The 27,409-nt window shown below is 41.3% G+C and overlaps 1 protein-coding gene across 10 annotated transcripts in view; it reads right to left on the bottom strand.

The window, feature by feature from the left end:
* LIMS1 (LIM zinc finger domain containing 1) overlaps nucleotides 1-27,409 on the bottom strand; it is a 155,521-nt gene that overhangs the window by 29,584 nt on the left and 98,528 nt on the right. For 3 of the 10 annotated variants that reach the window (XM_060610408.2, XM_060610392.2, XM_060610397.3), the window contains one exon: nucleotides 5,539-5,590. The exons of 5 other annotated variants lie outside the window; for them this stretch is intronic. Coding sequence is in view for 2 of the 5 variants with exons in the window: in XM_060610371.2 (XP_060466354.1) it covers nucleotides 345-526 (182 nt within the window). In the remaining 3 variants the exon portion in view is untranslated. Of the gene's footprint in view, nucleotides 1-344; nucleotides 626-5,538; nucleotides 5,591-27,409 lie in introns of those variants that run through there. 2 more of the 10 variants (XM_060610371.2, XM_060610377.3) reach the window with 2 other exon arrangements.

Raw genomic sequence — 27,409 nt, 5'->3', positions numbered from 1 at the left:
TATGTGTAGGAAGTTTTAGAGCATACAATTTTTCTATTATAAATCCTGACAGCAAAAACTCTAAATCTCCCTCTTGGACTACATAATGAAAATGTACTATTAACAGGAACCTATTGAAGACAAAGATGTTACTACTATTACTTTAAAGGCAGCATTTTTGTTCACTTCTGCATTTCATCTGGTGGATTCTTGCCTGCTGGAATACACCCCCCGCCCCTCCATCACCCTAGAATGCCCCTGCTAAAAGTCGAGGAAATAAAACCATCAATAGCTAGTGAACTCGAAACCCAAGATGGCTAGATCTGGAAGAGGGGAGCTCCTCTCCCAGGAGAAAAGACACTTACAATTTCGCATAAAAGTCACAAAACTCCTTGTAGACCTTTACGTCACTGTGCCTGCGCTGCAGTTTGGACACAGCCCTCTCGTCTTCATTGCCATTAGCCTGGTGGACATTGTTAAGAGCTGTCTGGGGGATTTCTTCATTCTCTGGGATAACATAGGGGCACACCCTGCCCGGGAACGCCATCCGTGGGTGCTTGAGAGCCCCAAACCCAGGGCAGAGAGTAGCAGGCAGGGACAGAGAAACAATTTCCAGGCCTCCCCTGTTTCCCTGCCAGGGTCACTCCCACTATTCCCACAGACGTCAGCCCTGCGTTTGCCAGGATCATTCCTAGCCTTTCATGTTAAGAGCTCCAGCAGCAAAGCAGTCAGTCGGTGTGCCAGTCCTGATTTACTGAGGCATTTCTGGAAGCTCCAGAAAACATTCTACAAAGCAGTGACAGTCTTTGCTGGAGCAATCTTCCTGATGGACTGTGTCTGTAAACACTGCTATGGAAGGAAGAACTGCTTGGCAGGGTCCGAGAGAAACAAACATCCACGTGTCCTGGGGAATCTGTCACCAGGCATCAACCACACGAACACTGTGCTTCTTGTAAAACGTCCCCAGATATTCTGTTCCTAAACAAGCTCCCCACTGAGGCCAAATGCAGCTGGCACACTCTATGGGGTGTTGTAATGCCCAGGGCATGCTTGCCAGCTATACCCATGGTTGCCGTCCCCCAGGGGTCTGTGAGTCCCTGAGATTTGGAGCTACTTTGGACTTTCATTGATCCTAGTACTTGGTACATAGCAAGAGTTGGATGATGTGTCCAATGAATGGACACAAGAAGAAATAGGAAAGCGCTAGAGTCTAGTTAGAAACCCCCAGCTAATCCTAGCCTTTATCATGGCTAAGGATGCTGCTGGCATTCCTGCAATAGTCAGTCTACAGTACTGTTGTCTTGTAGCAGTGCTACAGATGAGGAGGGTGACGATGAAGGCCACGGGCAATAGAGGGGCTCAGAACCTTTCTCCAGGCCCATTCCTCTGAGACCTAGGTGCTCGATTTCTCACCAAAATCAAGGTACCAAGGGCCACTTGAGAAAGAAAAGCTAGAGAGTAGGTAAAAGGTACACTGACCAACAGAGGTCTCACTAGAGATGAGAGCCATGAAAGCATCAGCAAACAGACACAATGCAGCTGAGACTCCCAAATAATAACAATAAATAATGCTACCTAAGCATTTGTAAGTACTATCACATCCCTATAAGGTAGGTATTATTTACAGATGAGGAACTGAGGTGTAAGGAGGCTGAATAATTAAATACATGGGAGAGTCAAGATTTAAATCTAAGTAACCTTATTCTAGAGCCTATGTTGTCAACTACCATGTCAGAAAATAGTTAAACATATTCACTGGAGAGCAAAATAAGTTAACTACAAAAGATTTAAGTAGTGAGCACAAAATGAGACAGAAGCAGAAAATGAGATCTAGTCTTCCCACTTTGAAACCCAATGAATGATCTCAGAGCACAGGTCAGAAATTTAAAGGCTGTGGGGCTATGGATCCTGCTCAGACCCCAAGCCTGTGGCTGATGGAGTAAGAGACTCACCATTTTTTTTTAAGTAGGCTCCACACCCAGTGCTGAGCCCAGTGCAGGGCTTGAACTCATGACTCTGAGATCAAGACAGCTGATATCAAGAGTCGGACGCTTAACCAACTGAGCCACGCAGGCATCCCAAGACTCACCATTTTTAAAGAGGAAAGAAACAGCCTCATGGTTTAACATATATAAAACATGTAAAGTTTTTTAACTTTATCACGACCACGTAGAATAGAGGAGGCAGCAGGCATGAACACACACACACACACACACACACACACACACACACACTGACTCTGAGACCAGAAACACAATGCCACTGAATTAGGGGTAGCACAATAGAAAGAGGGGAACCATGCCTCCTGCCCAGAATACTTCTTCCCTCTTAACCTGATTATCTTCTATTTACATTTCTACTTTATCTAAGACACTCCTAAAAATCAATCTTTATTTTAATTATCTTTAAACTTTTCTATCTCAGTTTACTGGGACCAAGTCCACAAACATGGGGATTTGCCCTCCTCAGGGAAAAGATTCTAGACAATGGCTTAATGGTCAAAAAGAAGGAAGGGGGCCCCACTGCCACTGTGTTCTCAACGATAATCCTTCCACTTTGCCAATTTACAACTAGCGTTCAGAGTTAATTTTTCCTGCATAAATAATAAATAAGAATCACCTTCTTAGCTTAAGAGACCTGCTTAAAGTCACACAGCTAGCAAGTGGAAGATCCCAAATTCAAATCCAGACATCTGCCTCCAATGTTTCTGTTTTTTACCTCTACATAAAATCTATTCCTGTGGCCAAGAGACACATGAAAAGGTCTCAACATCACTAATAATAAGGGAAAGGCAAATCAAAATCACAGTATCACCTCATACCTGTCAGAAATGGCTAAAACAAAAGACACAAACACTAATTTGAAAAGACATATGCACACCTATGTTCACTGCAGCATTATTTACAGTAGCCAAGATATGGACATATCCTAAGTGTCCACTGACAGATGAATGGATAAAGAAGATGTGGTATAAAAAAAAAAAAAAAGATGTGGTATATATACACATACATATACATATACACACAGTGGAATATTACTCAGCCATAAAAAAGAATGAGATCTTGCCATTTGCAACAACCTGGATGGACCTAGGGGGTATTATGCTAAGTGAAATAAGTCAGGGAAAGAGAAATACTATATAATGTCATTTATAAGTGGAATCTAAAGCCAAACAAAACAAATGAACAAAGAAACAAAAGCAGAAACAGACCCATAAATATAGAGAACTGATGGTTGCTAAATGGGGGGGGGGGGGGGGATGGGTAAAAAAGGTGAAGTGTTGTTGGGGGGGGGGAATGGGTAAAAAAGGTGAAGAGGAGTGGGAGGTACAGGCTTCCAGTTATGGGACAAGTAAGTCACAGGGATAAAAGCTATGACACAGGGAATATAGTCAGTGGTATTATAATAGCCTTATATGGTAACAAATGGTAGCTATGCTTGTGGTGAGCATAGCACAGCTTATAGAGTTGTAAAATCATGATGCTGTACACCCAGAACTAATATAATAGTGTCAACTATACTTCATCAAAAAATATATATATACACATATACACATACCAAAACCAAAATACATAAGCTAAAACTATAAAACTTCTTGCATAAAATATAGGACAGTTATATAACAAATTTAAAAAAATTTTTGTTCATGTTTTTATTTTAGGAGTGGGGGGAATGGGGGAGGGGCAGAGAGACAAGGAGAGAGAGAATCCCAAGCAGTCTCTGCACTCTCAGTGGCCTCAATCTCACAAACCATGAGATCATGACCTGAGCGGAAATCAAGAGCTGGATGCTTAACCTACTAAGCCAAAAAAATTTTTTTAAACAGGGGCACCTGGGTGGCTCGTTCGGTTGAGCATCTGACTCTTGATACTGGCTCAGGTCATGATCTCACTGTTGTGGGATGGAGCCCTGCGTTGGGGTCTGTGCTGAGTGTGGAGCCTGCTTGGGATTTTCTCTCTCCCTCTCTCTCTGCCCCTCCTCTGCTTGCTCTCTTGCTCTCTCTCTCTCAAAAATAAGCAAACAAAAATTTTTTTAAATGAAATAAAATAAAATCTATACTGTATGGGTGTTTCCAGTAACTGATACATTTGTCTATGTCTTAAGGAAAGAAGATATTAGGCGCTATTTGTTTGTTTTGTTTACAATATGCTTACAGCTCTTAATCCATACTAGGTACAATGATTGCAAATCATGTTCATTTTCCTACCAGAAACATCATTAAATCCAAATATTCTGCCCACTGAGGTAATGCTATTGGCGATACCAACCTAAGGGCAGGACGCTGAAGTAGGTCCTAGAGATTTCCCTTTCCTTCAGTTCAGTTTCCAGGGGATCTGAGGATAAGTTTTCTATGTTCTTTTCATCTCACTTCACATGCTAGAAATGTAACCTCCAGGAATGTAGGAACTTTGTTTTGTTCATGCCTATGCCCCAGCATCATCAAGAGAAGCCACCACTTGGCAGGTGTGTGTAATTATTTGTTGAATGAACTAGGGTTAATAATCCATCTACTTCCATCTGGCAAACCATGAAAACAGTGAGACAGCAATTTAGCTACCAGTCTGCTAAACACTTTGAGTCAGAAGATCTAAAAATGTTAACTATCTTATTAACTTCATAAGAATTAATCTTATATTTACTAGACAGAAAAGCAGAACTATGAAAAAAAGCTAATAGTGAACACACACTATTCGGTTCATGAACAGACACAATGAAGACTCTTACCTGCTAAGGAATTAAAGATAATGTGGAAGATCTGCCATCAAGTTCTAACTTTTTATTTTGAAATAATTATAGTCACAGGAAGTTATAAAAATTGTACAGAGAAGTTCTTCATACCCTTTACGTAGTTTCTCCAATGGTTACTTTATGTGATTACAGTCCAATGTCAAAACCAGGAATCTGACATTAACACAAGGTGTGTATATACATTACATATATGTCATTTTACCACCTTGGCACTGCCCCTAATCAAGATACAGCACAATACTGTCACCACAAAGATCTCTTTCATATTATCTCTGATAGTCACACTCACCTTCTCCACACCTTGCCATCTCTTAGCCCTTGGGAACCACTAGTCTGTTTTTCATTTATGTCATTATAATTTGGAGAATGTTACTGCTATGGACTGAATGTTTGTGTCCCTCCAAAATTCATATGTTGAAAGCCTAATCCCAAATGTAGGTATTTGGAGGTGGGACCTTTGGGAGGTAATTAGGATTAAATTAGGTCAAGAGCAGAGCATTAATCCCTCATTATGGGATTAACATCCTTTAAGAAGAGGAAGAGACACAGATCATTCTCTATCTGCCATGTGAGGATATAGCCAAAGGTAGCAAAATGTGGATGGCTCAGTCGGTTGAGCATCTGACTTTGGCTCAGGTCATGATCTCATGGTTCGTGAGTTCAAACCCAGTGTCAGGCTCTGCTGACAGCTCAGAGCCTGGAGCCTGCTTCAGATTCTGTATCTCCCTCTCTGTCTGCTCCTCCCCAACTTAAGCTCTCTTTGTCTCTCAAAAATAAATAAACATTAAAAAAAAAATTGTGGATCCTCACCAGACACTGGATCTGTTGGTACCTTGATCTTGAACTTCGCAGCCTCCAGACCCTTGGGAAATAAATATTTGTTGTTTAAGCCATACAGTCTATGATATTTTTGTCATAGCCAACCAAACTAAGACAGCTCCATGGAATCATAATAGTATGTAACCTTTCAAAGGCTGGCTTTTTGTACTCAGCATAATATCGATCCAAGTTGTTAATATATATCAACAGTGTGTAACTTTTTATTGCTGTCCATGGTATGGACATACCATAGTTTGTTTAACCATTCACCCAGTGAAGGTTCAGACATCATGTCTGAACATATGGAACTTTTCCTATGTGCTCACAATGCAACAGGCCTAAGGGGTATCTGAGAAGTGCCTGCCAAATGAATAGACAAGTGAATACAAGTTTTGGGCTACTGTAAATAAAGCTATATCAGTTCCTGTGTGAATAAACATTTTCATATCTCTGGGATAAATGTCCAAGGGTGGAATTGCTGAGTTATACGATAAATGTACATTCAATATGTTTAAGAAACTTCCAAACTATTGTTTGTATCTATCCATCTATCTATCTATATCTATCTACCTACCTACCTACCTACCTACCTACCTAATTTACAGGGGAGGGGCAGAGAGAGACGGTCCAAGCAGGCTCAGCGCTGTTAGCGCAGAGCCTGATGTGGGCTCAGTCTCACGCACGAACTGTGAGATCATGAGCCGAAATCGAGAGTTCGACACTTAACTGACTGAGCCATCCAGTACCCTCCCCAAACTATTTTCTTAGAGTGGTTATAGCACTTTAACTCAGCAATATACGAGAGAGTCAATTTCTCCACATCTTCACCAGTATTTGGTGCTACCATTATTATTATTTTTTAAGTTTATTTATTTTGAGGAGTAGGGGCAGAGAGACAGGAAGAGGCAGAATCCCAAGCAGGCTACATGCTGTCAGCACAGAGCCCGATGTTGGGCTCAAACCCACAAACTGTAAGAAAATGACCTGAGCCAAGACGCTTAACTGAATGAGCCACCCAGGTGCCCCGGTGCTACCATTATTTTTAGTTGTAGCTGTTCTAACAGGTGTGCAGGCATAACTTTTTATTATGTATATGTAGTAAGTCTATATATATATATATATATATATATATATATGTATATATATATATACACATATATATATATATGTGCAGATAAGCACAAAAAATAAGTCAAATTTCAGTCTACCAGATAACTGTATTGACAAGAAGGGAAAAATAATACATGTATTTGGGAAAAAAATTCAAAGACTATAGAGATATATAAAATGACAACTACAGTGATTATAATTATTAATATAATTAAATAATTATTAATTGATAATTTAATTAATAATTGCTCCACACCTTCAACTAAGTCAGTTCCATGGTGTCTTTCTGCTAAATCAGATTAGTGCTGGAAATTTAGTAAAACTTCCCTTATCTCTTCAAATTATGCTATCTAAAAAATACCGTGTTAAGGTAAAGCAGGTAGGAAACCTTCTATTTTTTCTGGTTTCCTCTACTTCCAGCTGGGACTATGTTAATGAGGGTGCTTGGCACATAGCAAATACCCAAACAGTAAATCCAAACTTTAATAGAAGTCACCTTAGTATGAGTCAGTTTTATGATCAAAGGTATCATGTACAATGTTAATATTTTTAAACTATTTAATCAATCAGTATGACTATTTAAATGGATGCTGAGAGACTTGTGGCTCTGTCTCTTTGTTTACAGTTTTGCCACATCTCATTCTTTCCTCCTTTCCTTTCTTTTATCACCAAGGAATATCTGAACTGACAGCTGCAAGGGAGAAGGGAGGCTGAAGTTTTAAAGAAGGAAAACATGGAGCAGGACAGAGCCAATGATCTATCCCACATCTCCTTTCTATGAGCCTGTCCCTGGGAGGAAAAGACTCTGACCAGTTGATTCTTGCATAGAAATTCCCTGAACCTTATACATGCTACTTCTACTGAAGCAACAAAGGAAGTGACACAGTGAGGGTCAAAGCCAACCAGGAAGGCTTAGCGTGCCTGCCCCCGAAAGTGTGAATGAGGTCTGGTTTGTAGGGGCTAGTGGCAATGGGCTACTCTTCCTTTAGCAGCTTTTCCATTAAGGTCTGTCGCTTCTTAAAAAGGAATTGCTCACATTATTCTACTGTTTGCTTATCCTCATTATTTTACATCATGTCTGAACATATGGAACTTTTCCTATGTGCTCACAATGCAACAGGCCTAAGGGGTATCTGAGAAGTGCCTGCCAAATGAATAAACAAGTGAATACAAGTCACAGCCTGTTTCTATGAGTATACAATGTCCTTAGGCAAACGATATATGGATATCCATGGATTCTCCATTATTCAAGCATATAAGGAGATGCTGAGTGAAAAGGGCTGTCTGTGCACCCCTGTATCTGAGTAAGGATCAGTAACTATGAGGCCACTGCAAGGTCAGGTGGTACTATTCACCCAAAAGGACTGCAAAGGGGAATCGGCTGGTCAATCACTTCTTTTCCAGCTATAAGCTAATAACAGAACAGAACACAGCTAAGAGAAATGCATGGTTATTTTTCCAAGAGGACATGGAGGTCATTTCAGGCCAAATAAACACCACTGTTTAAGTTTTATATCCAGGCATTTTGTTACTTTTAATCCATTTTTGGCACTTAATAATGTCTAAGAAATGCAAACAATCTTTTTAGATTGTGTTTGTAACAATGAGAAAAATATTTACCTGAATGCTTTTGATGGAAAGTACTACTGCCACCTCAGTGGCATCAAAATAGTCTTTGAAACAGGGCAGGAGGCTGTTTAAAAAAAATACCCAAAAGCCAGTTTTGTCTGAATAGTGGGCCTGTTAGGTGGCTTCTGCTGAAGAACTAGGGTTTCCTGAGGCCCATGATTCCTTAAGGGTTCTTCCCAAAAGGTTCTATAACCTGACTATGGCCTATGGACTATGACTACGGTCTATGGGAGACCCTACAGGACATGTCTGAACCCTAAACATCCCTTAAATCCATCCAGAGTAGACAGACTCATATTTCCTACACTCAACATTTTTTGATCATCTGTGAGCGATCTACTGTGCTGTGTTTTTGTCCATTTGGGCTGCTATAACAAAATACCACAGACTGGGTGGCTTATAAACAGCAGAAATTTATTTCTGACAGTGTTAGAGGCTCAAAGTACAAGGTCAAGGTGCCAGCATGTTCAGGTTCTGGTAAGAGCCCTCCTCCCCTCTTCCTCGTTCATATCCTCTCACCGGTGTTCTTACATGGTGGCTAGGGCTGGGGAGCTCTGTGAGACCTCTTTTTTTTTTTTTTTTAATTTTTTTTTTTCAACGTTTTTTATTTATTTTTGGGACAGAGAGAGACAGAGCATGAACGGGGGAGGGGCAGAGAGAGAGGGAGACACAGAATCGGAAACAGGCTCCAGGCTCTGAGCCATCAGCCCAGAGCCTGACGCGGGGCTCGAACTCACAGACCGCGAGATCGTGACCTGGCTGAAGTCGGACGCTTAACCGACTGCGCCACCCAGGTGCCCCAAGACCTCTTTTTTAAGGGCACTAATCCCATTCATGAGGGCTCCACCCTCATGACCGAAGCACCTCCTAAAAGCCCCACCCACCAATACCATCACCTTTGGGGGTTAGGATTTTGGCATATGAATTTTGAGGGGACATGAACATTCAGACCACAGCAGGTAGGATCTAGAACCCTGGTGGAGTGCATGTAACAGTCTGTTAGATGCTAAACTACACACAACATATCTTATGTTAAGCTGACCACTCCAGTGTTCACTAAAGAGTGCTGCCGTGCTTCAGACCCTACCAGTCCAGCGAGCTCCATGATTTCAGCCCAAACTCCACCCCTGACATACTGCCTAGCCCGAGATAAATAACTGACTGAGGGACATCACACAAAAATATTGTAGCTATATCCAGGAGCTCAAATACTTAAATCCTAGATACAATCATGAGCATGGTTGCCAGAATTAAACACCAACTTCTTAATAACTGGCATTTTAAAATTAAAATTCTCTCAGATAGCAACAATTGAACTATGTATATCACTACCAGATACGTAGCTCATCTATGTGGTTTTTAAAATTGAAGCTGAACATTTTGACCAATTGCTTCTAAAACACAGGACTTGAATACAGAAAAAAAAAGGCAGTGCTATTTACATGTTTTACACCATTCCATAGACAGATGTGAAGATGTGGATGGCTAACCAAGCACTTGGCAATAACAACTCCTAGAATGTAGCTTCTTCAACTTTAATCAAAGGCTTCCATGTTGGGGTGCATGGGTGGCTCAGTCAGTTAAGTGTCTGACTTAAGCTCAGGTCATGATCTCGCGGTTCGTGAGTTTGAGTCCCAAGTCGGGCTCTGTGCTGACAGCTCAGAGCCTGGAGCCTGCTTCGGATTCTGTGTTTCCCTCTCTCTTTGCCCCTCCTGGACTCATGTTCGCTAGCACTCTCAGTCTCTCTCTCTGTCTCTCCATCTCTCAAAAGTGAATAAACGTTAAAAACAAAAGCAAAACAAAACAAAAAAGGCTTCCATGAATACTGGGGTATTGAAATTGTTGAGACAGCCTGGTTAAGTTACCATATGACGAAATGAATTATTTTCACTGTGATTCTCTATTCTACTTAAATGGAAAATTTAATCTGATTTTCCCCCTACTATTAAAAACACAACAATCGTGACATGCAAGTGAAGATAATGGAGCTGGAAAGTTCTTTCTCATTTCCCAGAGACCAGGACAAATGCACTGTGTTTTCTTTCAACAGTCAATGAGGAAAGAGACAAAGGTCGGCTGGCCAGAAAGGATACAGGAGTTGCAATTAACATAGCATTTTTCTTGTCTGTTAAAATTGTTTCCTAATTCTGAATTGCACAAGCAAAAAGAGAGCATTTATTACAACAGGGGCAAGAGAGTGAGAAAGAAATAAGATGTGTTTTCAACTAACTTCAAAGAAGAAAGGCGTTGTTACCTGCCCGCACAGGTGCTGATTACTGATTATTACAATCAAAGCAGAGAACATCTTTAGCTTTGTTACTGTACTTCAGAAAGAACTGAAGAGACTAAGTGAACACTGTTATCACCTACCAGGAGGAAAGAACAGACTTAAAGGACCTCCTGCTCATCCCAAGTACTCAGAGCAGTCCAGCAGAGATCCTGAGGCTGGGACTCCAGAAGAGAAAGCTATTTGCATGTGATTGTAACACCGTCTGAAATGAAATTCACCTAAAAGAGCTCTGTGCTGTTGAAGACAGAAGATTTAGAGCACCCCAAATGTTGTGATATTTGAAGAAGTGTATTTATATCCCTGTAAAGGAAAATGAGTGAAACAGTCTCTGGTTGAAAATTTCCAAGAAGCACACTAGCAGGCACACTTTCAGTCCTAAAATCAAAAAATACACTGTTTCCAGTGAAAGTGGGTGAGGTAAAAATTCTTTCTCTGGTGTCTGGAAGGGCCCTGGTTTTATTCTTGAAGCCCACAACAGAGGAATCAACTACTCAGGAGCCATCAGGCAGACAGCTGCCACAGGCTCTCCTCCATACCCTGAGGATTCTGTGGCACAAGACAGGTCCCAAAGGTGCTCTGCAGCTCAGAAATACTCTGCCTGCAACAGGCACAAATTATCGCAAATTATAGTTCAGTTTCTCAATCTTAACAAATTTAATAAGTATTAACAACCTACTTAGTGGACTACTTCTTGGGAAGTACTTCTCTCTGGACAATCTCTAGAAGTTTTCCAATGTTACCCAACCAACCCATCCACAAACTTCAGCATGTAGAGGACACAGGGAGCCTGGGGAAGATGCAGGAATGAGAACTCACAGTGTTCTCCCCTTTCTCCATGACACTCTTGTTGCATCCACACGACTCCTGAAACAGAATGCTACAGGCACCAGTGACAGTCACAACAAAGTTTATTGCAATGAGAGGCAAGGCCAACCAATCAGGACCAACACTCTTGATCAGAGTGCGGCCCCGAACAGCCGGGGTACAGAGTTTTTAAAGCCGATCACATAGTTTTATCATTACCTGGGAATAGAACAGAGAAACAGTTCCCAGATGAGTCAGAAACGGTTGCCGGATGAGGTGACTATTTTAGACTTTCTGCCCCTAAGTTGCAACCAGTGGATCTCCTTGACCTTGCCCCTGATGCTCTTTTCTGTGAACTTTTGTTTCCTTTGTTGGTGAAGCCTGATTTACAAGAGTAGATTTTCCAGAGTACCAAGAGTAATTTACAAGAGTAAAGCAAGGCTGTTATCTCTTGACCTTCAGGGTCAGAACAAAGCTGTTATTTTTCAAGCTACAGTGTCAACATAAAGCTGTTATCTCTCAAGCTATGCGTTAGCCCTACACTACAATTTAACCCTTACACTCTGATGCTGACAGGTCTACTTTATTAAGAGACTTTCTGGACCACGTGCAGAGAAAAACCAACAGAGTTCAAGACAGTTCGTGACACCCTTCTCTCTTGGGTACAGATGTAACAGTGCTGACATGCTGCCTGCATCCAGCCACCCTGTCTTTGCAGTAATGATGACACTCCCATCCCACAGAGCAACCCACTAGAGAAGGAAAGATACAAAACTAGATCTGGGAGGGGGAACACCAGAGTGGCTTAGTCAGCTGAGTGTCCGACTTCGGCTCAGGTCATGATCTCCTACTTTGTGAGTTCGAGCCCCACATCAGGCTCTGTGCGGACAGCTCAGAGCCTGGAGCCTGCTTCTGTCTCCCTGTTTCTTTCGAATTCTGTCTCCCTTTCTTTCTGCTGCTCACACTCTGCTCTCCTGCTCACACTCTGTCTATCTCTCAAAAAATAAACGAACATTAAAAAAAATTCAAAACTAGATCGGGAAAGTGGCAGAAGATGTGGCAACAAGGCAAAATCAGTAATAACAGAAAACTAACAAAGGACGTGAACGAGCAACCTCAGCTTCCGGAAGCCCCATGTGTATGGAAGTGTGAGTACTCTGAGACAGGATCACTGGGTTGCACTGTTTTGTTTGGCAAGTTGAATTTCTCCACCCCCATCAGCCCCTAAGCAACATAGCTTGTTATAGAACATTTATAAAAGGCACAGAAGACCCACTCATCTAGAAGACCTGCCATCTAGAGAGAAGCACTGCAATATGTTGATCTCTATTCCTTGTAAAATACATATATACACATGATTGTAAATAAGGGCAAGACTGTTGCATAGTGATTGTTCAGAATTATCTTTAATAGTATCAAACATACCTAGTACTGGACATAAAAAGACACAAACCTGAAAGGACATAAAGTTCTTTGGATGAATACTACTGCCCCCTTTTCCCCTGCTTTCTGCTTATCCAAAACTTGCCCAGTCCTCAAATTTCTATTCAAGGTCTTCTCTAAGAAGCCTCCTGTGAGCATTCTAGCCTGTACTAAATTGTTTAGCATGTACAAGTGCTCAAGTGGGTAAGATTTCAGTCGATTCCACATTGTTTTCTATACTGCAATATGGTTCTTCTCTCAAGAACACCATGAGCCCTTTAGTGTGAAAATTTCCATGGAGTCTTCATATCAAGCACCCTCTTAGTAGGCAATAATCAAAGTGGCCCTTTTGTGAAAAGTTGCTATACAACAGAGCTACGGAGGTGCTGGTAAGCCACCACCATCCCCAGAAACCCAAGACAACTCAGTGTAGCATCAGTATGTACTTCAGCGTGACATTTTCTTGTCAGTAAAGAGAACTCTCTTAACAAGATATCATCACTGCAGTCTGAAACCTATAAGCTTTCTAATAAACTTTCTCTCGCTAGATCCCCATGGTTGCTCAGTAAGCAGAGTGTTTGGTCAACTGAAAAAACTTTCTTAAAATCCTCTTTCATAGGTTAGGCAATTTTTCTCTGTTTTTTAAACATCCTCACTGGAAAATGTCTCTGTAGCAGCTCCTCCATTATCCAAATCATTTCTCCCTGTTACTCGTATGGTGACCCACTAACACATATTCTCACCCCAAACATCTTTTTAAAATGATACATTGTGTCCTGACCAAAATAGATGAATTTGAGAAAGGCTTTTATTTCAAATACAGAACAGTATTTTTAGCTAAGAGTGTTGACTAAAAGAATGTCCAGCTTACCAGGGAAATCCCTCAGTGAATCCATGGGCACCTTATATGGCTGGAGTGGCCATCAGCACCCAACTTTCTGGCTCTAAATTACATTCTTATTTTAGTTCTGACTCAGCTGGGATGTCTCACTGAACTGACCTTCAGTTAAGATGGGACAGGAAGTCAATGGGAGTTTTTACTCTGTGAATAAGCTTCACACGAGTGATAAGGTAAAAGAAAACCATGAGAATTTCAGTAAGGAAGGACAGAAAAAAACCCACACTGTACTCAAGGTAAAACAACCCTTTCAAACTTAAATCTACATCTTTCATTTTCAGTTGTTTTATTTATTTTTAACACAGAACATGTTTTCACGTATATTTTGTTACATTAAACAACATTTGAAAATATTGGACAGAATTAAAGAGAAGAACTGAAAATTATTTGGCTAACTTTAAAAAGGTAATTCTTCTCTTTTAACTTCAAATTCTGTGAAGTTCATATAGAAAGACAAGGAACTGCTTTAGCTACCATGACTTACAGTTTCCCATATGTATAATCAAAAGATGTGGAAATGATGTAAGGTCACAGGAGGCCTGAGCACCTGGTGGTGTCATTGTAAGGCTACCTAGTACACGGGTTGAGCTTCAGTTTCTCCCAGGTGTCTTTGGCATGTTCCTCCTCTTTTTCTGCCTCCTGTCCTCAGCTCTTCTCTTTCCCCATGGAGCTTACTATTCTCTGTCACAGAATTAAGTCTGGGTTTTTGAAAGCAGTTTACCAGGTTAGGTAGGAAGCTTCATGTTCAGTTCCTTTACCTCTTCTCAAGGAGACATACTCTATGAATCCAGCAGTAATAACATAAAGGTATGATCATTATGACTGCAGACAGATTCCTCATTTCCTGATGGAAGATTACTGGAATATCTTTGGTGTGCTGATGATGGGAAAGTGCTTTCTCCGCAGCCTGCTGGCCCGGAGGCCTTTCAGCAGAGGGCGCTGGAGACACTGACTGGAGGAAAGGGTTTTGCATGCAGCTCCTGGCAAGCTCAGTAGGTGGGGGCAGGGCTTTCTCAGGTCCAGCCTCTGGCAGCACATACAGTTTCTTCAGTGCCCAGCTCACATGTGCATGGCAGCCAGAAGCAGTGAGTGGCAAGCAGCTTTCCTGGTGGCAATGCCTGGTGGTTCTGCAGCAGGGGGGGCCTCTGGCTCCTGCAGCGTGTGGCAGCCCACAGCACACTGACCACCCAGCCCTGCCTCTCCAACCACTACACTGCCCACTGCTCCCATTCTTAGCACTTCTGTAGTAGAGAGCCTTGTGGCACCCTGCAGGGAGAGTCTCCTACAAGTTCAGGTTTCTAGCAACATATGTTTCACTGCGGCAGCACTGTAGCAACTGCTCTGCTATTCCCATCCCCGGTGAGTCCTGGGTGGGGAGGAGGGCTCTTCGCTGCTTAGAGGTGCTATTCCCACACTCTTAGCCTTCTCTCTGCTTCTTACTAGTCAACCTCTTACTACTGCAAACCTTTACTGGAGTTAATAACTCTTTTTATCTTTTTGTGAAGCCTTCCTCATTCAAATTACAGTAAAACCTTGGTTTGTGAGCACAATTCTTTCCAGAAACATGCTTGTAATCCAAAGCACTTGTATATCAAAGCAAATTTCAAGAACCACTGGTACAGTTGTGATCATGTGATGTTTGGCATCATGTACTTACGCGTATTCCAAGACATCACTCATTTATCAAGTTAAAATTTATTAGAAATGTTTGCTCTTACAGAACACTCGCAGAACAAGTTACTTGCAATCCAAGGTTTTAGTATACTGTGTGGCGTTTTCTCTCCTGACTGGATCCAGACTGAACCACAGCTGATATGAGAGGACAAAATCAGGACTCTTTAATTGATTGTTCTTAGACCTCATCAGGTCCTTTATCCAATGTGAGGCATCTGTCTCACTTAAAACAACTGGATTTGTGTTTGAAACTAGAAAGGGAAGGGAGGAGTAGATTATAAAATAAAAGTCCAGCATAATAAAATGGCCAGCTAGATAAGAATTCAAGACAGTCGACCTCACTCTTTGTGTCTCCAAGCCAGAGGCCACAAATGGACTCAAGGTTCAACTCAGGGCAAGAGTATATGGCACTCCCCTCCTCCCCCCCAACCTAGTACAGAGCAGAAATCCCTTCCTGTGATCACTCTCTGGTACCAGGGGCATGTCTGGGGACCAGTCAACCTGGGTTCTTATATTTTCACGCTAGGTATTAACCAAGGAAAGAGGCAAACAAGGGACACACTTCTGTTTCAGTCTTCAAGAAACAAAAGAGGAGAATAAAGGAGCCTTTATTAACCTTTAGTAAGCTCTCACTTACTAAACATCTTCAAGACCGTAAGGAGGCTGATGATAAGAACTACAAGCTTCCTGGGCACTTACTATGTACCAGAACACTTGGTTGTGGGGTATTCTGTGCTACTTCATGTCAGTGCTATACAAGTTTCCTTGGTCATAGCAATTCCTGTTTCCCTTCCTGTCATGACAGTCCTGGTGTGTAATAACTAAGCAGCAGCCTGCTTCCTAAACAGTCCCTCAATTTCAGAATACTTGTGGTGGAAAGGACCATGCACACCACTTAGCAGTGACTTGCATTGCATCTCTGCAGGTATGGTCACACCAAAAGCCTGTTTGTGGGCACAGCCAGAAAGCACAGTTCCAGGAGAGCCTGAAAGTCAGCCCCTTGAGGGCTCCAAGGCCTATGCCAGGATTCTCAGCTTCATTTTCTGAGGAGAGATCGGGCAAAATCTAAAATGTGATATAGTAATATTCTAAACAACTTCTGTCATAAAAATGCGCTTTTAAGGGATGATACATTACCTTATTATTATCGGTTCTGTTTCCTCTTCATCTACCTTCTTTCAATCCCCATACATACAAAAGCTGAACTGACAAACTCTGAGTCACGAAACATGGCAGCAGCTGGCACGACAGGGAGCAGACCAGCCCTGTGGGCCTTCTTTCCCTTCCCTTTACAGACATCCTGGTGGCCGTCATCTGCAACCTTAAACAGGCTAGTGACAGACCAACTTCACAAGGGCTGTAGCTGTTCAGCATGCTTTCCCTTCCCATTCTTGCAGGACTCTTTGAGGACACTGCTCCTCCCTCCTCCTTCTGGAGCATGGCCTCTCTTGCCACAAAGAGGCCAGAGCCACCATCCAGTTTCCACCCCAACTACAAACCTTCCAGAAATATTGTTTCTAAAGAACAACGTGCAAGAAAAAAAATCAGGGAAAAGGCGTGGGGAGAGAAACAACACCACAGAGCTTGCAAAGACTATTTCAGTGACTTTTACCATTGAGGCTTACACACCTGCACATGCTGGTGTGTGTGTTGTCTTTTAATATGTAATTGCTTAAATAATATTAAACAAAACTTAAACCTTCCTGACTATAGGGCATGGAGACTCCTTGCTCTAATCCTCTTATAAACAGAACTGACACCAAGGATTTTAGTTTAGGACAGCAAATGTGTACTGGGATGACAATGTCTATATAAATCTTTAACCAAAGCAACGCATAAAACAGAACGATCTCTTCTCATGGCATAAATAAGGAAGCAAAATGTCATCAAAACTAACTTGGTACCAGGTCAAATTCTAAGCTGGAAAAATAGAGCAAAATACTTGAGTTCTTAAACAGCTTGGAATCTAGTAGGAAAGCAAATCAAATGATGAAATGCTGAGAATGGTCCACATAAACTAATAAAACCATATGGTCTGAATATAGGTAAAAAAGCTGTCTAGCCCTCAAGCGATTGTATCTGTGATGTTGCATCAAAAATCAATGATCTGCCTCTATTAAAAGTGGCAGTCATTTCTACTCTTCCACAGATAACGATATTGCAAACAAGTAGAGACAAATGATCACCATTATTTCAAGAGACAGTTTTATCCTTTTAGATAAAATTGCTCTGAAATAAAGGAAATAGTTCTGTATTGAAAGGATAAATGAAAAGCAAACATCAAATTAATCACTATGTTAAGATGCTAGCAAAGGGGGGGTGCCCGGGTGGCTCAGTCGGTTAAGTGTCTGACTTCGGCTCAGGTCATGATTTCACAGTTGGTGGGTTCAAGCCCCGCGTCGGGCTCTGTGCTGACAGCTCAGAGCCTGGAGCCTGCTTTGATTCTGTGTCTCCCTCTCTCTTTGCCCCTCGCCTGCTCACACTCTGTCTCTCTCAAAAATAAATAAACATTAAAAAAAATTTAAAAAAAAAGATGCTAGCAAAAGCAAAGGGACAGAACAACAGTTAATATTTTAAAAGGACAAAATCCAAATTTTACACTGCTGTCATGATAAACATTTAAGAGTCATATGGGATGCATGAAGGCTTTCAGGGACAGAGTGGGAAGGGATGAGGGGGAAAAATCACATGGCACAGTTTATTATCATGAGCACAAATACAATCAGTGCTCAATATTATAATGGCTCATAAAGCAATGTGTTTTCTCATCCAGAAATCAATCTATATACTTGCTATGCAGGTACAGATTGCCTCTAGGTAAACTGCCTATATAAACACATATGAACAAGCCAGTTTACCTTCCCTTTTATTGAATGTTTCCATGTAAATGCAGACAGCTGGAGTCATTATCACACAGCCCAGAGGTCAGAACCCCAGGAGGTCACACTTAGCTCTGTAGAAGCAGTTTCAGACAGGCCATGATCTACATTTTGGTTCTTTCGTAACATTTGCATTCCCTCTTATATTTTTCAAGACTCAAAAGGCACAGAAAGAAGCCAGAGGCTTTTCTGCAGCTCATTTACCATTCATTTGACCCTAAACATCATTTTGTGCCCTAAGGTCTGGCACTGCCTTGCAGAGAAAGAACAAACTGTCCTGAACCATGAGAATTCTGAGTACATGCTCCTTTGGGTATTCTTTCTTGATTTTGTCATAGTTTCTGAGAATCTTGCACATGTTAAGTGGCTCCAGCACTTAATTTTTAACAAGGTGTCTTGCAAGGAGAGACCATAGCAGAATTCCAACAAATTACTAACATAGGTACTCAGGAAGCAAAGAGAAACTAATGTTCAGCTTTGCTAACAGATGTGTCTTCCCAAATAGTAAAAATGGAAAGTGTCCAGTCATTTGATATTCAAAACGAAATACAACAATTCCTCCTTGAATAACTCTAAATCTGTTAATATCAAAACACCTTTTCTTTTTATCAATCATATTCAGTTGGCAAATGGAGAAACTCAAGCTCCTAAAAATAAGTGACTCGTAAAAGTCAATTACTAAGTGGTGATACCAGATATTGGATGTAGTCTCTGCTACCCCAGACTCTAAACTATAATGGCCCACAGTCCATAAGCCAAGCTCTTATTTTCAAAGTAAACGTAAATTGTCCCACAGATGAAACAAATCTCTCTCTGCCATGGAGGTAAGAACAGTCAATGAGATGTTCAGTAATCTCTTTCGATACAAATTGAGAAAGGCTTAATAATTACCACAGGTAGACCTCCTCGGGAAAGGTAAGGGGCTCCTATCTCTTTCCACTCTCCTCCTCCCATCAACCTCCAAATTACACATACCAGAGCCACAAATGCTGAAACCTGGTTGGTTTATATGACACTGACAGGCAAGTGACTGACAGACTATCGTTATAGATGTTGGGTAAGGCAAACTACTGATAAGCCCAGCAAGTGTTAAATTATAATGTGTCACACATGAGGGAAAGGTTAAAATTGTGCCACTCATCATGATACATATCAAAAAATTATAAACTCTAATTACTGAAGATTTCAAACACATATTAAACTAGTGGGGAAAATAAAATGAATCCCCTCATATCCAGCTCAATGCCAAAAGTTATTAAACTGTGACCAATTTGTTTTATCTATTCTTCAACCATAAAATATTTTGAAGCAAATTCCATACATCATATCATTTGATCCATAAATTCTTCAGCATATAACCATAATGTATATATTCAAGCTCTATTTCCCCTACAGGGATGTAATACAGCATAGTAAATTGTGGAGGAGGCTCATTATAGAGATGCTTGAGTTCTACCTACTACCATTTCAAAATTACAGATTCTTGGGGCACCTGAATGGCTCATTCTGTTGAGCATCTGACTCTTGATTTTGGTTCAGGTCATGATCCCTGGGTTGTGGGACTCGTAAGTGGGGGTAGACTGTCCTCCACTAGTTTTCAAATCATACTGAGATACCTCAGCAGCTGCCAAAGGACTGGGGGAAGGTTCAGGAAAAGAATCCGGTCTAGCCATCCCACCCCTTCCCTTCTCATCACTTCCACAGAGCATCACTGCTTTTGTTCTACACACCACAGTGCCCAGGGACATCCTGTCTGGAAAAGATGATTTTTTTAAAAAGCTTCTGACTGGAACTTCAACTTCTTTCTGAGATTTTCAGATACCTGTTTTTGTTTTTTTGGTCCATTCCTGTGAAAATCAGAAGCTCTAAAAACATTGACCAGTTTTCTGAAATGGTCTGATATTTTACTACTTCTATTATGAGTGAAAGTTAACTTACTGGTATATACCAGTTTTAACTGGTGACTGAGTAGATCAATCTCAGTCTTTAGTTCTCGCTATATAGCTCAGAAGACCACCCTAAGTTCATTCACAGAGAAGCATCTTTCCTGGAAACAATCTTGTAACTCCTTCTTTTTCCCTTCAAACATGGCTGAAACATTCCAAATGAGCAGCCTGCATGTAAGCTGTGGCCCAGTTCTAGGTCCATGCACACTCATACTTCTTCCCCATAATACTATCATTTTTTTCATTTCTATAACTCCTAAACAGAATTTTGATAATGAAATGTACCATTTAATCTCAGTACCATTTGACAATGCCTTCTTTAAGTTGTTATAATAGCAGATGGCAATACAAAGATGTACAAAGGTGACAGCAGTAATCTGCTAAATTGCAGAATTGGTTACAGTGGCCACAAAACCTATCAAAATCCAACAGACGTGTTCCCACAGAAGACAATCAGGTGGCCAACAAACATATGAAAAGATGCTCAATCTCACTACACATCAGGGAAATGCAAATCAAAACCACATTGTGATATCACTTCACACCAGTCAGAACATCAGTTATTAAAAAGACAAGAGGATAGGGCACCTGGGTGGCTCAGTGGATTAAAGCCCCATGTCAGGCTCTGTGCTGACAGTTCAGAGCCTGGAGCCTGCTTCAGATTCTGTGTCTCCCCCACCCCTCTCTGCCCCTCCCCTGCTCTCTCTGTCTCTCTCTGTCTCTCTCTCCCAAAAATAAATAAATATTAAAAACAAAAAAGAAGACAAGAGGAGTCCCTGGCTGGCTCAGTCAGAAGAGCATGCAACTCTTGATCTCAGGGTCGTGAGTTCGAGCCCCACATTGGGTGTAGAGATTACTTAAATGAATAAATAAACACAACAAGAAATAACAATTGTTACTGTTAACAAGAAAAAAATAACAAGAAAAAAAACACAAGAAATAACAATTGTTGGCAAAGATGTGGAGAAAAGGGAACTCTCATGCATTGTTGGTGGGAATGTAAACTGGTGCAGTCATTACAGGAAACAATATGGAGGTTCCTCAAAAAATACCAAATGACCTAGGAATTCCACTACTGGGTATCTGCCCAAAGAAAACAAAAACATTAGTTTAAAAAACATATATATGCACCCCTAGGTTTACTGCAGCACTATTTATAGTAAGTAAGATAAGGACACAACCTAAGTGCCCATGATAGATGAATGATAAAAATGTGGTATGAGCAAGCAACTTTTTTTTTAAGTTTACTTATTTATTTTGAGGGAGACAGAGACAGTGCAAGTTGGGGAGGGGCAGAGAGGGAGGGAGAGAGACAGAATCCTAAGCCGACTCTGTGCTGCCTGTGCAGAGCCTGACATGGGGCTCAAACCCATGAAACTGCAAGATCATGACCTGAGCTGAAACCAAGAGTCAGATGCTTAACCGACTGAGCCACCCACGTGCCTCAAGCATGTAACTCTTGATTTCAAGGTTGTAAGTTTAAGCCTCATGCTGGAGGTAGAGTTTACTTAAAAAAAAAAAGAGAGAGAGATGTTGTATGTATATTTACAATGAAATATTACTCAGCTATTAAAAGAATGAAATCTTGCCATTTGTGATAACATGGATGAACCTACAGTGTATTTGCTATGTAAAGTAAGGCAGAAAAGATAAATACCATGTAATTTCACTTACATGTGGAACCTAAAAAACAAACGAATAAAAAACAGAAACAGACTACATAAATACAGAGAACAAAATGATGGTTGCTAGAGGAGAGGAGAGAGGGGAATGGGTGAAATAAGTGAAGGGAATTAAGAGGTACAAACACCCAGTTATAAAATACATCACAGAGATGAAAAGTACAGCATAGGGGATATAATCAATAATACTGTAATAACATTGTATTCTGACAGATGGTGACTACTCTTAATGTGGTGAGCATTGGTTATGTATATGATTGTCGAATCACTGTGTCATACATCTGAACTCTTACAATATCTTGTATACTGACTGTACTTCAATAACAAAAACATTGTTCATTTATTTTAAGAGAGAGAGAGAGAGAGAGAGCACATATGAGCAGGGGAGGGTCAGAGAGAGAACGAGACAGAGGATAGGAAGCAGGCTCCAGGCTGACAGCAGAGAGCCCCCAACGCGGGGCTCAAACTTATGAACTGTGAGATCATGACATGAGCCAAAGTTGGAGGCCCAACTGACTGAGACCCAGGTGCCCCAGAAACATTTTTTGTTTTGTTTTGTTTTTAAAGCATAAAACAAACAGTCATGTTTTTAAAAGCCTCACTTATGTCTTGTAATGGCTTCATATTTAGTTTGGAAAGAAAAACCAAAATATTCTACTCTGATTTTACAATCTCTTCAATGAATGACCTAATACAATGCTCTCATAGTTCATTTCATTTATTCACAAATATTAACTGAACATCTAGTAGTTTAACATTTATTTATTTTTGAGAAACAGCGTGAGCAGTGGAGGGGCAGAGAGAGAGGGAGATACAGAAACCGAAGCAGGCTCCAGGCTCTAGGCTGTCAGCACAGAGCTGCATGTGGGCCTGAACTCATAAACCGCAAGATCGTGACATAAACTGAAGTTGGACACTTAACCGACTCAGCCACCCAGGCACCCCTGAACATCTAGTAGTTTAAATTGTGCTAGTCACAAAGTGAGTTAGAAACTACTCCCAGCCTGGATCTGACAGTTACCTTTACATAGATGATATCTGACACCATGAATACTGAAGAGCTTTCGGAAACACTAGCAAGGGCAACAACAAATGAGAACTCGAAAAGAAGCAGTTAACTAGTAGGAAAACTAAGAAAAGGCAGCATTGGGGAGATGAATGAAGGAGAAAGTTTTAAGAAGGAAGTATTACTGCTATACAAATTCAAAAAGAAGTAAAGGCAAAGTAACTTGATTTATAGTGACAGCCTTGGGATTGTGAGGTGGCCCTCCCTCCCACAACAGACACTTACTTCCTCCCTGCCAGCTAGCAGTACAGCGAAGAGACTCACTACTTACTACGGATTGTATGAGAGGGATGACCGGATAAAGGCTGCTGCCAGAGAGGGAAAACGTAACCTAAGGAAGGGCTCTGGATCAGTGATGTGTGACCATAAGGTCTAGGTGACCAAGCTGATAGGAGGGAATACAAGGAACCACAAAGTTGACAACAAGCTACCATGATTTTCATTTATTCCTACAACTCAGTGAACTCTTATGAGTATTACGTAGAAACCGCTGTGAAGGAAAAAAATGGGGGGGGGGGGGAGTACAAATCCCTAACAAATGATCAATGCACAGCTTTGCCTTCAGACATCTTAGTTTAGCAAAGGAGCCTAGATGCATGTACAACTGACAGTGACATAAGCTAGACTGTATCCTATGGGATAGTGGGGCACGTGGCACCGGGTGGGCAGGGGTGACGAGAAGCAGCGGGCTTGGGGATGAAGAATTCTGCTCTCCTGCAGTCTTGCCCTTCATTGATTGTGCAAAGGCAGGATTAAGCAAGAGAACACATGAAAATGTCTAATAGGACTAGCTTCATACAAGTTCGACATGCTACTTTCTTTCATGGATTCCCTCTGTCTTCATTCAACAAACAATTAAAGCAGTGAATGGAGCGTGAAATCGGGGATGACACAGCAGGATGGGAAGAAAACATGGAAGGCAGGCATAGTGCTTCATTCATTCACAAAGGTACAAGCAGATCTCAATGGACAGGGCCAATGACGGATATGAGATGATTCAGAGACATATATATATAAGGATTGTGAATGAAGAGAAACAGAGGGCTGATTTAACAACATTTAACATTTGACTGACTTGGTGTTCTTATTCTCTATGCATCATACACAACTGGTCCTGAGTACCCTGACTTCATTCTTTCCAGGTTCCCCAGGCTGAGTTAAGTGGCACAGTCCACCCCTTTGTGGCAGGCAGCCCAGAGGATAACCCTGGAGACCCCGCCTCTTGGAAATGACAAAGATTCTCTCCTTGATGAACTCCAACCATGCTCTTTTAAGCTCTTTCTTACTGGGCCCTGACTTTTGAGTTTCCACAGCCAGAATCAGAGTAACTTAACCTCCCACCCTTGAGATCTACTCAGTCTCTCCAACTAACAAGGTTCTTCATCCTCCATCATTCCCCAGATGATGTCTGTTCCCCTGACCTGACTTCATCAATATTTCTCTTAGGTCAGTGTGACTGTAACCTCCCACCCTTGAGATCTGCTCAATCTCTCCAACTAATTAAATTCCTCATCCTCTACTGTTGGAGAAGTGGATAAAGTACACCAAAGATGGCTGATTGGACTAAAACAAACTCTGGTTTCTAGCTTAGAGACCCCTCCTCCGGTTTCTTCTTCCTTTGTTTGCTGTGCACGCGAAAACCTCCATAGATATGGAGGCTGTCGGCTATAAATTACCCTCCCCACTTGCATTCCAGGCTCAGATCTTTGGAGAAAGTCTCCTCTGAGCCCACTGGTGTACAATAAATCTCCAATCCACCAAGATATCCGAGTGCCGCTTGTTTTTTCCGCCAGCGTTCCAGCCTGGTTCCGTAACACTACCACCCCCCAGGTGATGTCTGCTCACCTGGCCTGCCTTTAGCAAGAATCCTGTTAGGTCAGTTTTGCCAGAATGCCCCCTTACCTCTGATGTTTCTTCTCAGTAATTCTCCATCCACTGACCCCTACTCTGCTCCCTGGCTATAAACCCCACTTTTCGTTGGTGTACTTGGGAGTTCAGCCCTCATCAATCTTCCCCACCAGGAAGCTCACTGCAGTGGTCCCTATATCTATCTTGATCCTGAATAGTCTGCCTTATTGTTTTGTAATAGGTGTCACTGTATGTTGTTTTTCTTTTTTTAAAATTTTTAAAATGTTTATTCATTTTTTGGGGGGGGGGGGGAGGCAGAGAGAGAGCAAGAGATACAGAATCCAAAGCAGGCTCCAGGCTCTGAGCTATCAGCACAGACCGGGATGCAGGGCCCAAAACCACAAACCATGAGATCATGACTGAGAAGTCAGTTGCTTAACCAACTGGGGTGCCCCTGTTTTTCTTTAATAGTAGTCACACTTTTGTGTAATCCCCTGTTCTTCAGTGTAGACTGGACTTACTAACTTGCTTTTAATGAAGGCATTACAGCAAAACTGGTAAGTCATTTCCAAGATTTGTCTATATAAAGACTGTGGTTGCCATTCTTGAGCTCTCTCCCTCTCATCCATTTGAGTCTTGAGAAGACTACAGCCCTGACTGAAAGCTCAACAGCAATACCACAAAAGATCCTGAGCTGAATTCAATGAACTAAGATGCATCTGGATTCCTTGCTCACAGAAACTGTGGGATAACAAAGGTTCACTGTTTTAAGCCTCTAGTCAGTAAATCCGTACCCACAGGCCAAATGTGGCTCACTGTCTGCTTTTGTAGGTGAAGTTTTATTGTAACACAAAGAGCTACACTCATTCATTTACGCATCTTCTACAGCGGTGTTCATATTACAACAGCAGAGTTGAGTAGCTGTGGCACAGAATGTATAGTGTGCAAAACCTAAAATATTATCTGGCCCTTTACAAAAAAGTGTGCCGACTCCAGGTGCCCTTAAGTTTAGGGGTGATTTGTTATTCAGTAATAGGTAGCTAATGCACTCTGATCCTTTTTTTTTTAATGTTTATTTATTTTTGAGAGAGAGAGAGAGAGAGAGAGAGAGAGAACGAGTGGGGGAAAAGCAGAGAAAGAGGGAGATAAGAATCCGAAGCAGGCTCCAGGCTCTGAGCTGTCAGCATAGGGTCTGACACAAGGCTCGAACCCACAAGCTGTGAGATCATGACCTGAGCTGAAGTTGGACGCTTAACCGACTGAGCCATCCAGGTGCCCCCAATGCACTCTGATCCTATAGCATCATGGCCATTCCTCCAGCTATCTTTTAATTATCTCTGTGTGTCTGTTTTTCCACCATATACAAAGTTCCATGTTAGTAGATAATGAATGGTTTAATCAACTTCATATCCCCATTTCCCTGGCACAGAGTCAGACCTTAATAAATGCAGACTGAACCAAGAATGCCTAGACAAATACATTTTACCTACTAACATGGGAAACTCACAACCTAGCAATATATCCTTTAAATAAAGAACATTATAGGGGCATCTGGATGGCTCGGTCGGTTGAGCGTCTGACTTCAGCTCAGGTCATGATCTCACAGTTTGTGAGTTCGAGCCCCGAATCGGGACTTGTGCTGACAGTTCAGAGCATGGAGCCTGCTTCTGATTCTGTATCTCCCTCTCTCTCTGCTCCTCTCCCACTCCTGCTCTCTCTCTCGCAGAGATAAACATTAAGAAAGAAAGAAAGAAAGAAAGAAAGAAAGAAAGAAAGAAAGAAAGAAAGAAAGAAAAAGAAAACATTATATTAAGAAGAACCAAAACTACAAATGGTGCTAAAAAATAGCTACTATTTTCAGTTGAATCCATTTTAAAAGTATTTGTTGTCTGTCACAGAAACAATGATTCTAGATCCAGGAAAACTGTTATCTTTTAAACTGGCTACACTTTTATAAAACCTCATGTTTAAAATACCTGTCTGTCCAGGTGTGCTGTTTTGAAGGGACACATGCACCCCCATGTTTATAGCAGCACTATCAACAATAGCCAAAGTATGGAAAGAGCCCAAATGTCCACCAATGGAATGAATGGATAGAGGAGAGGTGGTATATATAGACAATGGAGTATTACCCGGCAATCATAAAGAATTAAATCTTGCCATTTGTAACTATGTGGGTGGAACTAGAGGGTATTTTGCTAAGTGAAATTAGTCAGAAAAAGACAAATATATGACTTCACTCATATGAGGACTTTAAGACACAGAACAGATGAACATAAGGGAAGGGAAGCAGAAATAATATAAAAACAGGAAGGGGGATAAAACATAAGAGACTCATAAATATGGAGAACTGAGGGTTAGTGGAGGGGTTGTGGAAGGGGGGATGGGCTAAATGGGTAAGGGGCACTAAGGAATCTACTTCTGAAATCATTGCTTCACTATATACTAACTAATTTGGATGTAAATTTTAAAAAATAAAAAATAAAGTTAAATTACAAATAAAAAAAATAAAATAAAATACTTTTATGTCAGTTTATATCAGATACTCCCAAGATTGTTGTTATTAGTTCTAACCATGAAACAAACAATGTATCTTCCAGCACTTGGAAATATT

This window comes from Panthera onca, chromosome A3 (assembly GCF_046562875.1).
Source record: "Panthera onca isolate mPanOnc1 chromosome A3, mPanOnc1 haplotype 2, whole genome shotgun sequence".
NCBI classification, from domain to species: Eukaryota; Metazoa; Chordata; class Mammalia; order Carnivora; family Felidae; genus Panthera; species Panthera onca.
The sequence above is the reverse complement of the archived record's forward strand: the minus strand, read 5'-3'. Positions and strand labels throughout refer to the sequence as shown.